This window comes from Cnephaeus nilssonii (genome assembly GCF_951640355.1).
Source record: "Cnephaeus nilssonii genome assembly, chromosome: 2".
Lineage (NCBI taxonomy): Eukaryota > Metazoa > Chordata > Mammalia > Chiroptera > Vespertilionidae > Cnephaeus > Cnephaeus nilssonii.
This window is the reverse complement of record NC_137073.1, coordinates 69,234,241-69,251,739: the sequence shown is the minus strand read 5'-3', so window position 1 is coordinate 69,251,739 and position 17,499 is coordinate 69,234,241. Positions and strand designations below refer to the sequence as shown.

General features: G+C 39.2%; 1 protein-coding gene across 2 annotated transcripts in view; it reads right to left on the bottom strand.

Moving 5' to 3' along the window:
• EDIL3 (EGF like repeats and discoidin domains 3) overlaps nucleotides 1–17,499 on the bottom strand; it is a 385,163-nt gene that overhangs the window by 203,311 nt on the left and 164,353 nt on the right. For both annotated transcript variants that reach the window (XM_079785021.1, XM_079785022.1), the window contains one exon: nucleotides 4,816–4,944. In XM_079785021.1, coding sequence (XP_079641147.1) covers nucleotides 4,816–4,944 — 129 coding nt within the window. The remainder of the gene's footprint in view (nucleotides 1–4,815; nucleotides 4,945–17,499) is intronic.

The window sequence follows — 17,499 nt, the reverse complement described above, 5'->3', positions numbered from 1 at the left end:
GGCAACAGGGGAAGCACAGCTTTCCGCACACCCTGGCCACGCTCACCCGCTTAAGGCTACAAAGTTTCAATTGTAGAAGGTGAATTAACTGCCATAGAAATGGCTGCCGCCCCAGAGGGAACAACAGGCTTGGCTCCACTCCCGGCTACAAAGTTTCAATTGTAGAAGGAATATAAATTCCAGATACCAGGGCCTCCTCTTGGGTCGCCAGGGTGCATGGCCGGCCTGCAAACCACCACAGGCCCCTCGCTCAGGCCGCCCCACGCCCCAAGGGAACCCCACCCTGATCTGGGACACCCTTCAGGGCAAACCAGCTGGCCCCCACCCCTGTACCAGGCCTCTATCCTATCTAATAAAAGAGTAATATACAGATTGATCATCACTGCAACACACAATATAGCTGCCTCCATGTGGTCAAAGATCCTGCCCCCATGTGGACACAAGATGGCCACTACAAGATGGCCAGCAGGAGAGGGCAGTTGGGAGGCACCCGGCCTGCAAGGGAGGGCAGTTGTGAGGGACCAGGCCTGCAAGGGAGGGCAGTTGAGAGGGAACAGGTTTGCAAGGGAGGGCAGTTGGAGGTGATCAACCCTGCAGGAGAGGGCAGTTAGGGGTGACCAGGCTGGCAGAGGAGGGAAGTTGGGGGCAAACAGGCTGGCAGGGGAGCAGTTAAGCATCAACCAGGCTGGCAGCGGAGTAGTTAGGGGGTGATCAGGCTGGCAGGCAGAAGCGGTTAGGGGCAATCAGGAAGGCAGGCAGGCAAGCAGTTGGGAGCCAGCAGTCCTGGATTGTGAGAGGGATGTCCGACTGCCCGTTTAGGCCCGACCCTCGTGGGATCGGGCCTAAACGGGCAGTCGGACATCCCTCCAGGAGTCCCAGATTGGAGAGGGTACAGGCTGGGCTGAGGGAAAACCCCCTGCCATGCATGAATTTCGTGCACCGGGCTTCTAGTTAGGTCATAAAAAGACATGGAAGAACCTTAAATGCCATTGCTAAGTGAAAACGTTAGTCTGCACTGTCTATATACTTTATGATTCCAGCTAAATACTATAGTATTCCAACTATGTGACATTCTAGAAAAGACAAACTATAGAAATAGTAAAAAAAAAATAAAAAAATCAGTGGTTGCCCAGGGCGGTGGGGTGGAAGAAGGGATGTAAAGGTGGAGCATTTAGGTGAGTGAAACTATTCTGCATAAAGCTAGGGTGGATACATGATATTATGTATTTTTAAAAAACCAAATAACTCTATAATATAAAAAGTAAACCAAAATATTGAGTAATAATGTATTAACATTATCTTTATCAATTATAAAAAGTATAGCATATTAATACAAGATGTTAATAATAGGGGAAACTATGTAGGAGGAGAGATATATGGTAATGCTCTGCTCAATATTTCCACAAACCAAAAACTGTTCTATAAATGAATATTTACTATTTTTTAAAAGCATATACTAGTATAGATAATATTAATGCTGGCACTAAAACCTTTTTCCTAATTTGCAGCATATTGACAAGTTAATCATTAAATTATACATTTTACTATGTATTTGTCATGTCCGTGTCATGAAACTTAAAATTTTTAACTACTTAGCTACATTCCCGAAGATATTTAATTCACATTCTGTCATATAGGACTAAATTAAATAGTTCCCCCATATGTGGATGTCTGAAGAATTTTTAAAATTCTTTTCCAAAAGGAATGTCATATTCTAGTGGTATATCTCTCATTTCCATTGATTTTCAATAAAGTTTTGATTTGCAAAAACCACACTAAATATTTTGCCTGTAATTACTATTCTGTAACTGAATGCAAAGTTGCTACCTTAATTTATGAGATGATTACTTTTAGCTACTGAGAGCCTTGGGCAGTATTTCTCAAACTTCAATATGCTTGGGTGTCGACTGGGGATCATTCTAGTTGGTTTAAGGTGGCACCTGTCAATGTGCATTTCTAACAAGTTTCCAGGCATTGCTGATGCATAACCACAGGTTGAGTATCAAGGTTTTAGAACATATCTGGGCCATAAAACTATTACCACTGGGGAAAAAACCCAAATGCCTACCAGTTCTTGCAAGGGATTAAAAGAGCAGCTTTGGTTTTCTCCTACCTGGAAAAGCCCTCAGGGCTCCCAGGACTTTTAAATCCTTTCAATTTCATCTATTAAGAGGAAGGCTTGATAACCTTTATACAGCAAGCAAGCTACCATTTAGTCAGAATACTCTCCTAGCTGGTGTGAAACAAAGATAATCTTTTTCTAGTTCAATTCCTCAACTTATATTTCTTCAGTTGCAGAAAGGTCAAGTGATTAGCTCAAGGTCACTTTATCCAATAATTGTAAAGGTCAGGTGTCAAGTCCAGGTCTCTGATTCCAAAACCAGTTCTTTCCCTCCATTCGCTGTTGCTTCTAATAGTGATGCACTTCAGAGAATAGGGATCAACTTGTTTAGACCACAAAATCCCAGTTCTGAATTGAATGGTAAAGCCTAGGGCTTTCCATTGAAATTCCTAACATGGGTTTAAGGTCAGTGGGAGATCAGCTGCTGTGGGGGAGGTTTCTTTGTGCTTCACAATAAGCCTTGAAATTCAACATTTTATGTGGATTAATGAGCTTAGTTGAGTATGGTGCAATCTATGAAAGAAAGATGTGGATATTCTACTGTAGAGAATGGGGACAACAATGATTGGTTCTATTTCTCCAAACATGATGGTTCTTTTGAAAGAGCTTCCATCCAGCCAACGTGTGGGAGTCAGAGGCAGGTGGACACCGCCCCACCTGTGCATGTCACTCATGATGATTTGATGTCTCCAACGGGACGTCTAGGCTATTAAAGAAAACTGAAACTAAAACATGTCTTCACAACATGAAGAAAACAAAGCCCAGAGGTGTGAAAAACGTTTTGTGTTGTGGTACAGATATTAGTTGGAACATAGATTTGGAGTTTCCCAACATCTGGTTTAAGGGCCAGCCCCAATTTCTTATTGACATCAGTAGTTTAGGGCAGTGGTCAGCAAACTCATTAGTCAACAGAGCCAAATATCAACAGTACAACGATTGAAATTTCTTTTGAGAGCCAAATTTTTTAAACTTAAACTTCTTCTAATGCCACTTCTTCAAAATAGACTTGCCCAGGCTGTGGTATTTTGTGGAAGAGCCACACTCAAGGGGCCAAAGAGCTGCATGTGGTTCGCGAGCCTCAGTTTGCCGACCACAGATTTAGGGTAAAGTGGCTAATAAATATGAAATATTTAAGTGACATTAGGATCTACACGTGCCTTCCAGATACTGCCTTTTTAAGGATTCCGAACAGTAAGAATGTGCCTCTGTATACTTTTACCCTCGCTCTCCAGAGGCCCAGCAGCACAGAAAAGAGGAAGTTGGGTGGATGTGACGTTGGGTGCAATTCCTGCCTCTGAGCACTGTTCTAATTTCAAGGAGGGGGAGGGAATCTTCTGTAAGTGTGTGTGCTGTCTGCAGGCAGCTCTGAATTAAGGAGCTCAAGTTGGGTAGCCTGACTGTCTCCTTCTGAGCACTGCTCTGACACACCTTGTAGTTTTGCTAATAAGTGAGTTAGGAATATTGTCTTCATGGGATTGAGTAAATATCAACTAAATGAAAGGCGACCAGGATTCTGGGCTCCCAGCTCTTGTCTTTCTGCGGATGTATTGAGGGATTCATGTGGGGAGGCTGAGCAATGATGCCACCATAAGGGAGAATCAGCCTCAGCAAGTCCGGACCCAGGCTGAGAAAAACAGTAGCTCTCAGTTCCTCTTCGGTGATCTGAGCTCAGAGACAATTACAAATGCCGGTTGTAAGGAGCATAAATGCCCCTTGTCCTCTCACAGGCTTCACAGCAATTCCACAAACTCCCAGGGATGCCAAGTCTTCAGAAAAATATAGAATGCCCCCAAAGTCTCAGAGCCAGGAGACACACTATATTTTTTACTGGTGGTTGGAAATCTGGCTCTGACTGACACACCCAGCTTGGGCTTATGCATTCCTAACACCAAGGTCTTAATGACTACTATTCAGGGCTCCTGTCTCCACGAGTCCCGCCATGTGCCATGCATCCCCCTGTTCTCCTCCCTCTGACCAACATCCTATCCCCCATGCGGACTCGGCTCACAGGCTGCAGCCTCGGTAAGAGCCTCCCTTACAGGCCAGGGAGGCCGCCCTGCTTGCTGAACTCCTGCAGCAGTTAAGGGCCTACGCCGCTCATTTGGCATTTATGTTGAGCTTCACTTCTGAGAAGAAATCATCACAAGTGGATATATTTTGTTTAACTTCCCAGGATAAATAAGAACGGGGATAAAGGAGAAAAGTGCAAATACCACACTTGTTGAACTTCCAAAGATTTTCATGCAAAAATGCCAACATGTTAAGAAGGAGGAACTGGCTTATAGGTAGAGCAGGGGGAGGGAGGGTGATTTACTTTCTGGGTATTATCTCTGAACCTAGTGCACAAAATTATATCTTGAAAAAGCTTGAAGAATGTAGCTTTAGGATAAGTATAAAAGAAAGAGACAGGTATCCGTTTAATATAAAGAGCAACATTTTGCAAGTGTGGCTGAGCAATAACAAAAAGAGCAACAAAAGACTGACAGCCCCCATCCCACAGAGAGGACAGAACACAGTCTAGGAGTCCTAGCCTGGGGAGGTGGTGCATTCGGTCTGCAAGAAGCAGCCTTAGCCAACTGCCAGGGCTCTTTGCTGCTCAGAGATTCTATTATTCCACTCCAAATAAAAATGATAATGACTTGTATACTTTGCAATCAATAACAATAAAAGCACAATGGCCATGGGTAACTTACTGTGCTGACAGTGAATCCCATTGAATCCTCGGGGACATTTACAAACATAGCCTATGAATGTGTCCCCGCGATACGCTTCACTTATTTCACAGGTTCCTCCATTATGGCATGGGTTAGGAATGCAGGGACCTGAAATACATAAAAAAACATATATTGCTGCATAATGCATATGCTCTAAAGTAGACATTAGGTCAACATTTTACAGTTAACCATTTTATAGAGAAGTGTTTTGAATATTAATGGTATAGCAAAATGTGTGAGTTGCGTGGGCTATGGAGATCAATGGGCTTGTATCCTGGTTGAACCACTTCCTAGCCATGTGGGCTTGAAGGATTTATTTAACCTCTCTTAGCCTCAATATCACCTTTTATTAAAAGTTGATACTAATAGAATTTACCTCAAAGAGTAAATGACACAGGTTTTTTAATCATACATACAAAATACTCAGAGCAGTGTCTGACACACATGGTAAGCATGCATAAAATTAGCACTAAGTGAAGGTTTTTAAGGTCTCAGAATTGTAACATAACTTTTGCATGTTTACAAACTAATACTGGATGGCAATTCCTGCAGCTATGAATACTGAAGAGCTCTGTACGCTGCTGGTGAGAGAATAAACTTGCACATGACTGTAACCATATAGGCCAAGTGATGTGGATATAGCAGGCTGCAATACTTTATAGATTATTTATTGAGAGCTGGTGGTGGGGCATACTTCTGGAGAATCATATGTTTTGCCAATCTATAAGAAGTAGCTCATCAAAAGTTACAAATATAGAGAAAGGGTAATAGTCAATTATAAGCTTAAGAAAGTGACTTCCCTCAAGTGACTGGTACCTGTGACGGCCAGTACAATGTGGTGTTCAGTCTCTCTTGGAGAGAACCATGCCAGCACTGTGGGGTGTAGAGCTGGGCCAGTCTACCCAGACCTGGACCTGCCCTGATGCACCTTCTTTAGTCTGGGTGCTCCTTTGGTATGGTTGAGGTTTTTCTCAAATCTCATGACAAACTAAGGGTTTTTCTATACAATCCACCGCCTTCCTTTTAGCCTTTAGAGGTAACAGGCTCATGGCACAGTATAAGGTTCATCCTACTTACTTCTGCTTCCTCTCGCCTTTTGTTCATCACAACCATCTCCCAATAAATCTTTGGCGCCTTTAATTGTGCCTAGTTGGCTTTTTAGAAGATGCTAATTGACTCAGGGAGATTCCAGAATGCAGATTCTGAAGAAGGGAAAAGACAAGTGGAAGAAAGAAAAGGCTGATCCAAAGTGATGAAGAAAGGCCAAGGGAAACATAGTAGACTCTAATTTTGTTTTTTGTTTGTTTGTTTTAATTGGAGAGAGTAAAATACCTGTATAAGTGAAAGAGAAATCACTGAAGAGAAAGCTAAGATGTATATATCAGAAAAAGAAAGCAGGAGTAACCAAGTGTCTGATTATGTATGAAGGGTGAATTCCAGAGTCCTGGTGGATATTAGTCAAGAGCAAATAGTTTCAGCACAGACTAGAGTGAAGGCAAAAGGGTTTGGCACAAGAATAGTGATAACTTGAGACAACCGGTGGGAGCTTCCATAGGCAAGGCTGTTGGAAGTGTGCAATAGTGAATGTACTCAAGCAAGGGTCAAGGCCACTGAAGGACTTATGGAGAGAAAGGGAAAGTTACTGTCATCACTTTGAGCAGTGGGACAGGACATCAACAACAGGAACCACTTAGGGGCTGGGCAATGTCATCTTGAACTGAGGCAAGACTTTCTAACTCTACTTCTTTTTCCAGCAGCTGTCTTTGACACTTGGTGTTTTTCAGTTTACAATTTTGTGAAATTTAGTGGTTGAAGGACCAAATAAAGATATGCATGAAATAGGAAACAACGTGGCAGCTCTATAGTGGCTGGATCTTTACTTCTTGATAGGGCTGGCTTTACAGAGTGAAAAGAAATCAATGTATCTGTGATATTTCTCCTGATTTCTCGATACCAACACATTTTCTGAAGTGGGCAGTTGTGTGCAGTGAAGTACATGTCAATTAAACAAACCAATGCCAGCCCATGAGGAAATGCATTGCCAATGATTGAGATTGGAGGAAGGTGCATTATCAATCATCAGTCTGTGGCAATTTGAATGTTTTTCTTCTATTACTAGGAGATACCAATCATGCTCCAGAACATATCTCTCCTCTTTCTCAGTCTCTACTTGTTTTGTCCTTTCAAATGAATTAACATTTGATGATGCCTTATAATTTACAAATTATTTTCACATAAATCATCTCACTGATTCTGCACAGTAACTTGATGAGGTAGTTGTCATTACCATTCTCTTTTACACTTTTAAAAAGTGAAGGTCAGAAAGATTAGATAATGTATCTCAAATAAACATCTATAAGTGATACATTTAGGTCGCAAACTAAGAATGTGTGATTCTAAAAGAGACCCTTCCTTAGAGAATCAACTAATTAAGGAAAAGAATAAAAATGTTACCAGAGCCCTGACTAGTTTGGCTCAGTAGATATAGCATCAGCCTACAGACTGAGGGGTCCCAGGTTCAATTCTAGTCAAGGTCATGTGCCTTGGTTGTGGGCACATCCCCAGTGGGGGGTGTGCAGGAGGCAGCTGATCGATGTTTCTCTCTCACTGATGTTTCTAACTCTCTATTCCTCTCCCTTCCTCTCTGTAAAAAACAACAACAATAAGATAAATAAATAAATAAAAATGTTATTAGAGTTTTGATTCACCATTTCACTTCAAAATAAGAAAAGAAATAGATGATGTAGAACTATTTTATTAACTGGAAACATAACTGCTAAACTAAAAATAAATCTAAATAATTATAGCCAAAGAATTACATACTTTCAAACAAATAAGGAGCCTTGGAGATACCTACTCGCATCTTTCCATTTTGCCAATGAGAAAACAAAGCCTAATCAGAATTCAGTGATTTCCCTCCTCCCAAAAAAAAGCAGTTAATACGAGGAAAATTGGGTTTAAGGAATTGAATCTCAGAGGAAAAAAGTTATTAAAACCAAAAATGATTAAGCTATTCCTGACCCCTCAAGAGAGTGATGCAATTTATATGAGGAAGAAAATAAATATTTTCCATGTTCCCTTCCACAGAGTTGGTGGGATGAGGGAAGGAAAAAAAAAAAACGACAAAAAACAAAACCTACACACAACCACCCCTCTCAAAAAACAACAAAAGAACTAATAATGCCTCTGCCAGTTCTTGGGAACAGTTAAAGCTGTGACTCCAAGGCAGGTGGCTGATGGAAGTCACTTTGCAGAAGGGCAAATATGATCCTGGGATAGATGATCCTCTTTACTCAAGCCTGCTGCATCTGTGGGAAAGTAGAACGTAGCTAGGAGCTGAGGATGAGTTAGTGGGCCTGGACAATAAGGGAAGAGCATAGGAGTGAATGGGGAAGCCCAGGAGAGAAGACCCCAGAGGCAGAGCTGGACGGAGACTTCAGGAAGAGAGGGGGTCCGGCAGTGAGTTGTGAGGTGTGATATAGCAGGAAAAGTAGCTCGTAAGCAATTGTGATGCCTACAGTTCAAGTTGACAAGGTTCACACAGCTCTTATGTGAACTCTCTCTGCTGGAGTATCCAGATATGCACTCAAATCTGCCCGACACAGACCTGTGTGTGGTGTTTGGGGAAACCAAGCGGGGAGGGCTGTGCTATTCCTCTGGCTCATCCTGGCAGAAGGGAATAAGTGTTACAGCATATGATGCCCAGGGAGGCAAGAATTCATTGGGTACAGGAGCCTGAAGACAGAGCTGACAGAGGTGTTTAAAGTCCTAGACACTCTAGATATTTCCTGAGGGCAAAGGTGAAACCTGCCCAGCAATCTGGGCACTGCCTCTGGGATCACCAGAAAGCACGAGTTAGAGAGTTGGAGCTCATTTTATTTACACCCCAAAGGACATCAGGATTTCAGCTGACATCTGGGTCTCAGAAAAAGATTACCTATTACAGAGGTTGTGACTGCTGTATTTCTCTTATCCCAAGAAATTCAGTGATTTTCATTAAAGGGTGAAGATGAGGGAAGGCAAATGGGAAAAGGATTTAATGTCTGGAGTGCCTTGTATACTAGGCAACATGAAATATACATTATATATATATATATATATATATATATATATATATATATATATATATATATATATATATATATATATATTTGTTTTAGAGAAAAGAAAACAGCCTTGCTCAGGAGGTTAAGTAACATGTCTAACTGGAAAACCCAAGATTTTAACACAATCTGCCTGACTGCAAATCTACATCCTTTCTAAGCCACACTTCCTGCCATGTTGAAAATCTGAGTATTTATTTATATGTTAGTCTTGACAGATGCACAGAATCAACATGAATTCACTAAACACATTCCTATAAATAATGCAGGACTCTAAAGCCTTCCTAAATGGAACTGTTTCAGAGTATTTCCAGCAAAGGGTCAGGGTGTATTTTATATTATGAATACAAATAGACTCTGCTATGCTAACAGTACTCTAGTTCAGCTATGTTTGAAAACGATTGTCACAAGTATTTCCCAATACTATTTTGTAATAATGTATTTTATATACATAGATTGTTGCCTATACCTTGAAAATAAGAAATAAATTGGCCCTGCCCAAAATGCAGGATATTTTTTTTTCTTTTTTGTTTTTATCCCTAATCATTATATAGTGGACTGATATTATATTCCTTGCATATATTCTTTTGGAGAATTCAGGATAGAGTGTCAAAATGAGTGGTTGCATGTTGCTTTTTCCCATTAGACCATAATTCTCTGTAGTAAGAGTCATGGTCAGCACATAGTAGGTACATGATATATGTTGAATAAGCAAAGGTAAGGCAATAAAGAATTATGGCCACTAATCGGAATGCAGGTTACTACATAACATATGTAGCCCAAGGTCTCAACTCACAAAATTTACTTGGTAGACAGAGTTTTATTTTTTGATGTTAAATGGAAACTTTTAAAATATATAACAGTTTTCACGTTTCTTTCTCCAAGTGATAAGTGGGCTAATCATATGAGAATTACAGATCCTAGGAAACTCTTGTTTGTTTTTGTGTTTTCCCCATCCAATACTCATCTCTCTTTTGATACTGAAAGTATTACTTTAAGGTGTTGGCTCATTAATACATACTAATCATCACCTTTAACGTGTACTGCTGCATGTACTATGAGGACAGTAGAGAAACTGACCCCGATCCTGTTGGACAAAGATGTTGTTTTTTTTATTCTTTCTAATTTCTGGTTAAATGTTATTTATTCATTAGGCACATATTATGGGCTGAGCACTCTGCTAGTAAGTTGTGAAAAATAATTTAAATGGAATGAAATTGATAGCAGCTAGAAGAGTAAGCTCACAACATAAGAAAATATTTAGTTATCCAGTTTATGTACCTCATTTTTAAAGGTAATTTAAATGGATATCCTTTACTATAAATATACTATGCTCAGAATTAATATATATTTTTTGTTTATGTAAAGGTTTCTGGAAATTTAGTTCTAGAATTTTCTTAGTTACAGGGTATTAGCAAATGTTTGTAATATGGCTACCTACATTCTTAACTTTTGTGACCAAAACTTTGCTGTATTTGGGGCAGCGCATGTCTTTTCTATAACATGTCAACAAAGTTATATATGTTTGAGATGTATATGTGTGTGTGTATATATATATATATATATATATATATATATATATCAAACATATATGTGTGTGTGTGTGTGTGTGTGTGTATACACACACACACACACACACACACTGATATATCTCAAACTTATATATACCTTTGAAAGTAATTTAATAGCAGAGCAACATTTAAAAAACAAGTTTTATCCAACCACTCAGAGCTTGTAGAATCAAGACAGACAAGGGCAATCTCAAATGTTTTCCATTTCAAAGATCTCTTCTTAAAAGTCTGTGCTTTTTTGGTATTTCAGTTATACAAAAGAAATCTACAGAGTGTTGATCACCAGCTTCAGTTCTAATTAGTATTCATAAAAGTCCAATTATCTGATTAGACAACAACACTTGGTAATATCACTCTTAACAGTGAAAGTATAAGTGGACTTTCAAGATACCAGAGGCTTCAGGGAGTTTTAAAATCGATAATGCTGTAATACTTTTGTAGGTAATCTTTAAGTAGCTCCTCACACAATGGGGACAGCATGTGATCAATATTAATGAACAACTGAATTCGACAGCATGCTTTCTAGGCATTTTTATGCAAGCTTATATAAGTATGTCAACAAGATGAATTGCTCACCAAAGCAATAGATCTATATGGTTTGCTCCTTTTCTTCATCCCTTCTCACAATTCCAAAAGTAGAGAATTGAAGTTATTCCCATATGTATAACATGGTTAGCTTTTCACACATTTAGAGACTGTGCCCCAAATCATGAATTCTTTATAGTGTGTAAATAGATTATTAGGAAGTAAATAGGTTAAGACTCTCCTGTGATTATGTGTACACAGCCTTGGTCAATTTTACAAATTATGCCACAAAACATTGGTTTTAGATATTAAAAATGAATGCACAGTATTATACAATAGCATGCCAATGAGGGAATAGCAAGAGCATAATTTGACTAATTGTTCTAGCAGTACAATGAAATAGAAATAGTTATGAACCAAAAATTCACTCCAAATACTGTTCTTAAAGTTACATTCAAGTTCTTATATTATAGTTTGGTTTTGCATTTAATAAGTTTTACACAGTTTGGCTGTCTCCATTTTGAACCATTGCCACTCAAATTTAAAACTAGTTGGAAATGAAGGAATTATTTTAGGAACATTCATATGATTGATGCTCTCAAAGCAGGTTTTACACTAGTCCTTCTTCTTCCTCCTTCTCTTCCTCCTCCTCCTCCCTATTCCTCCTTCTCCCTTTAAAATGAAAAGGGCAAATTTAGCCATTTGAGGGGAAAAAGTGTTTATGGGTATTTAATATCCTATATAATAAAAAGATAATATGCAAATCGACCAAACTGCAGAACAACCGGTCACTATGACACGCACTGACCACCAGAGATGACACGCACTGAACACAAGAGGGCAGATGCTCAATGCAGGAGCTGCCCCCTGTTGGTCGGTGTGCTCCTGCAGGAGGAGTACTGCTCAGCCAGAAGCCCTGAGCTGGGCTCATGGCTGGCAAGTGCAGCCGCAGTGGCAGGAGTTTCTCCTGCCTCCACGGCAGCACTAAGGAAGTCCGACTGCCGGCTTAGCCCGCTCCTCACACCAGACATCCCCCAAGGGCTCCTGGACTGCGAGAGGGCACAGGCCGGGCTGAGGGACCCCTCCCCCCCCAGCCCCCAGTGCATGAATTTCATGCACTGGGCCTCTAGTGTATGTGTGTGTGTGTATATATATATATATATATATATATATATATATATATATATATTAAAAGCATAATATGCGAATTAGACCGGGCAGCTGGACAACCTTCTTGACTAAGCCACAGCTGTGAGGGCTGAGCCCCTTGCATGAATTTTGTTGCATTGGGCCTCTAGTAGAGAGAGAGAGAGAGAGAGAGAGAGAGAGAGAGAGAGAGAGAGAAACAGAGAGAGACAGAGAGAGAGAGGTAAACTATAAATAAATTAAAATATTTAATTTTAGGAACCAGCAAATTTGACAAATTGTTCTTTGAATGTAAAAATATTTGAAAAGATTATCAAAATTGAAACCTGAGGCTAAACAGAGATTTTTTAAAGACCTACCCATAAACTTTCTCTTCCAGAGTTAAGACCAGACTCTATACAGCTGTCTACAGGAAGGCACTGAAGTGACTAGTGCTAAAAGGTGTTTTATATAGAGTACCTGTATTCGTTTCCCAGGTCTGCTCTAATAAATTACCACACACGTGGTGGTTTCAAACAACCAAAATTTATTCTCTCACAGCTCTGGAAGCTAAAAGTCTGAAATCAAGGTATCACGGGGGCCACACCCCTCTGAAGGCTCTAAGGAAAAATCTTCCCTGTCTCTTTAAGCTTCTGATAGTTCCTAGCATTCTGAGGCTTGTAACAGCATAACTCCAATCTCTGCTTCCATCCTCACATCTTCTTGCCTGTATCTTCCCTTTTCTTATAAGAAAACCAGCCATTGTATTTAAGGCTCACCCTAACCCACAGTGATTTCATCTCAGGATCTTTATTTCCCTTTGGAAAAGCCCCAGGATTGGCTGAATTGTGTTCCCCCTAAACTCATATGTTGAAACCTAACCCCCAGTTCCTGAGAATGTGACTGTATTTGTAGATAGGATATTTAAAGAGATAAAGTAATGAGGCCATAATAATGAGCCTTAATGTAATCCAATTTCTCCTATAAGATGAAGAAATTTGGATACAACAAAAGAGACAGTAGTAATGTGCATGCACAAGAAAAGGCCCTTTGAGGACAAAACAAAAACAACAAGAAAGGCCTCAGGAGAAACCACCTGCCAACTCCTTGATCTTACACTTTGAGAACTATGAGCAAATATTTGTCTGTTGTTTAAGCCACCAGGCTGTGGTGTTTTGTTATGGCAGTCCCAGCAAACTAATACTTATTTCCAAGTAGGATCCCATTATGAGATTCCTTGTACACATGAATTTTGGAGAGGTTCTATTTAACCAACTATAGTCCCCAGGTAGTTGTTTTCTTATAGCAATGAAGTTCAGGGAAAACAAAGCCCTCATTTATTGTTAGAGTTGACTGACAAAGCACTCCTTTGTATCAACAATTAACATCTTAGCTAAAACTAACTTCACTTGCCTCTCATTCCAGAGAGTGGTAAATATATTTCCATGGTTTTGGAGATCAGAGAGCAGTTTAATTTTGAAACAGTGCCTAGGAAGAGTCCCGAGATGCCTTCTTAGGTGGCACCCAGGACGATCTGCATGGCAAGATAGAGGGAAATAGTGAAGAAAGAATATAGATGTCTTGGGGTTGATCTTTATTCACTTAAAACTTTTGTTTAGAGTAGGGCTTGCCAATGGCAGTGTTTTTGACGTAGTCAGCCAACATTCTGAACTTGAAAGTCTTTATATAGATTATTTCTATGCATACATGTAATCATTTCAGTCACAATACATGGTATGCTTTCTTTACCCAATAAGTAAATGTATTATTAAACATTAGTAGAACTTTAAAAAATAGCAAAAGGATCTATTACTTTACAAAGTGACAAGTATTGCTACAGCTGCTTATTATCATGGAGCACAGTCTCCCATTCTCTGCCATGTCTATTCATCTCGTACATCACCACAAAACAAGCTTCCTACACCACCGTGTGCACAATGGAGATGTTCAGCTCTGAATTTCTTATTACCCAAATAGCCAAATAGCAATCTGTCTCATGACTCTGTAGTTACAGTGCATATACATTTTTAATCCTCCGAAACATGCTGGGTATTTTGGGGTACCTTTTAGCTAGCCAGTATTTGCTCATTGTGGGATATTATTGTTAACAGAGCAATAGGTGGTGAACACAAAGCAAAAGACAATCTTGCCCTTTGATTTTTTTTCCCTAAGACAAAGGAAACTAAATCTGACATAATGTGCCAATGAAGATTAAGGATAGCATTAGAGGCCTTGTGGAAATTAATAAATGCCATATGAAGTTGAGTAATTATTATTTCAGTCACAATAAATGGTATGTTTAGTAATGTTTAGTAATTAATAATGTAAGGCCCACATTCATCTTGAAAGCTTGGGCCAATGGGCTAAACACACACAAAATTTAAGATAAACATGGATATCAAAAGTACAAGCTATCATGGTAATCAGCGTCATACCTTTATTTTTGCAGATGGTCACTAAAGTAAGAGTAATGATTTCCCTGTGAAAATTCCTGAAAACGTCAGAAACCATGAATACAACCCAAGCTAAATGATAAAACTGACATCCAATAACTTTTTTGTCAATCTAAGAAAAAAATCTCTTTCTGCCTCTGGTAATTATAGAAAACCAGCTCTGGTTACCTGTATAACTATTTATCTCTAGCTCCTTAAAAAAGCCCTCTTTAATCAGGGAGCTGTTTGCAAACAGAACTCTCTGCAAATCACTTGAGAGGTGCAACTGTCAGAACTCTCATGCCATGGGTGGCAAAATGCTATTCAAGCTTGAGAATACACATCAGCAGGTGGTACAAAATAATACGATATTCAAGCTTGCCATAAGTACCATGGATTGTTTCCTTTTCTACCTATGAATAGGATGGGGCATAGATGAAAGACAGATCAGAGACCAGTGTTTTTTATGTATATTACAATAAGCAAGTATCTGAGCCTACGTTTCAGGAGCAACAAGCAATTTTACTGTTTCACATTGTGTCTCTTAACAGCTACAGAATTTGCATGTTCTTCATCAGTCTCTCTCTGACAGTTCTTCACCTTTTTCAGGCTCCCACTGAACTTGCCTCTTTTGTTCCCTGATGAGATCATACACTCTGTGTGCACAGAAAACCCTCCTCCTTATATTTCCGTACCCCTATAGACCAGGATGAATTACAGTGTTAGATACTTTGATGTTGCTTTATAACTGTATGATGATTGACTGAAATGTATTATTAATTTTAGAAATATCAGCATATAATCCAAAAAACTAATCATAATATATAACAGAAACCTGAAGTTTTTGCTTCCAATTTGTAGCCTTTCTCATCCACACATAGCAGGTTTCATTGATCCAATTTTAAGCCTGGGGCCAAGTCCAATGTTCTTTGCTGAATAGTCTGGCAATTTGTAAAATAGTAGATTTGGGGTAAACTTATAATTACCAATAGGTGTTAATAGTAAGTGCAGTATTTCTACAAAACTACAGCTCTTTCTCTTGACGTTTAGAGTAGTGGTTTTGATTCTGAAGGCAGTGACAGAAGGTGGGGGAGAGGTTTGCTATTTTTACTTTTGAATCTGCCCTCTGTGCCTGCCATCTCAATCATGGAGCAGTGACATCCCTCTAGAAGATGATCCAGCTGTGCTCAGATGGTAAGAGTGCCGACCCAGACTTCACAGCTGAGAACAGGGAAGCACAGCTGGACAGCCCAGTTACTGTTTGGAATACCCCCTCAGATCTTGCATGTGGCATCTTTGTGGCAGACTTGAGAAAGCATAAAACAAAGCAGGCGTGGATTCTGGCCAGCTGGCCATCTGTTCCCTCACCCACTGTGCTAATTCAGTCATGTAGAATTTTGTTAAGTGAGCATTAAGTAATGACCATGTCAAACAGAGTACATAATGAATGCTTCTTAATCACCGATGAAAGCTTAGGGGATGCTTGCCTGAACACAGAACAGGTCACCAACACAAACCAATAATTTAAAAAGAGAAGAAAAATGAAGTAGATGTGAAAGAGCAACGATTTCTTTTCCATTTTTACTTTTGATCATTTTCAGCTATGTCAAATAGAAATGTAGGTCTCATAAGGAAGCTAGGTAATATCACGGTTTCTACTATCCCATTATGCACGTATCAATTTATATTGACAAAGTAAGAAATAATTTTAAAACTAAGGAAATAGGTGAGGGGCTTTATCATCTTGACCTGAATTGCAACACTTAAGATTATAGCCATTATCATCAAGCTTTCCTAAATAATTCCCCAGAATAACACTAAGTAGTCACAGATTGATCAAAATACTGTGTTTTGGTTTTTTTTAAAGATCAGTTGAATTATCCTGTTCTATGAAAGCAGCAGCTTTTCCATCATAAACAATAAATAATTGCTAAACCTTTTAGTCCCCTAAGTGGATATGTAATGATATACTCAATCGACAGTCTCCTACAGCCTGGAATTCCAAAGTTCATAAATTTGGACTAATCTTATATGGTCAATGTTACCTCCACTGTTTAAAAAAATGAACCAAAATGGTTCACCTGAAAAGTTATCATTATTCAACCTAAAGAAGAAAATTTCTATTCCTAGGATTCTACTCATATGGTTCCCCATTGCAGGATGCCTTTCTTAACCCCACTGTCTCTTCCAAATCTCCCTTCCTTCCAAGACTACCTTAAGTTTCATATCCTCCATTGATTCTTCCCTATCATTTATTCTTATTTCCTTCAACAATTTCCTATGTTCTCTATCACAGTCACTGCTCATCCATTCATTCATTCATTCACTCACACAATCATTCATTTCACATCTCAAGCTCCTATTCCAGACATAGTGGTAAGTATACTAGAGTTATAATAGTAAGCAAAGCAGATATGCTTTCCGCTATCATGTAACTTCAGTCACTATTGCTTGTTGTGCTTCAGACAACAAGCAAATAATCACATACAGAAATACAACTGTTTAATGAATCATGTATCCTGAGAACCTATTGAGAGGAGGTTCCATAAGAATATTATGTGTAAGCTAAGAGCTAAAAACCAGGAAGAGCTAAGGTAAAAAGTAAATGAGTTTTATACTCATAGGTCTGTGGAAAGAAAATAAGGACATGAAACAAGAATCTTCATGAAGGCCAGCAAAGCTGGAGTAGATAGCAAAGATAGAGATGGACTGGTACCAGAACTGGCAGACTGTCTCAGGTCATGGCAAAGAAAAAATGGCTTTATGGCATACAAGGTGAGGCAAAAGTACATTTACAGTTGTTCATATAAAAATAATATAATCATTAATAAATTATAATTAAAAATAAACTCTGTTTTGTGTACTTACAACTATAAACCTACTTTTGCCCCACCATGTATACTGATA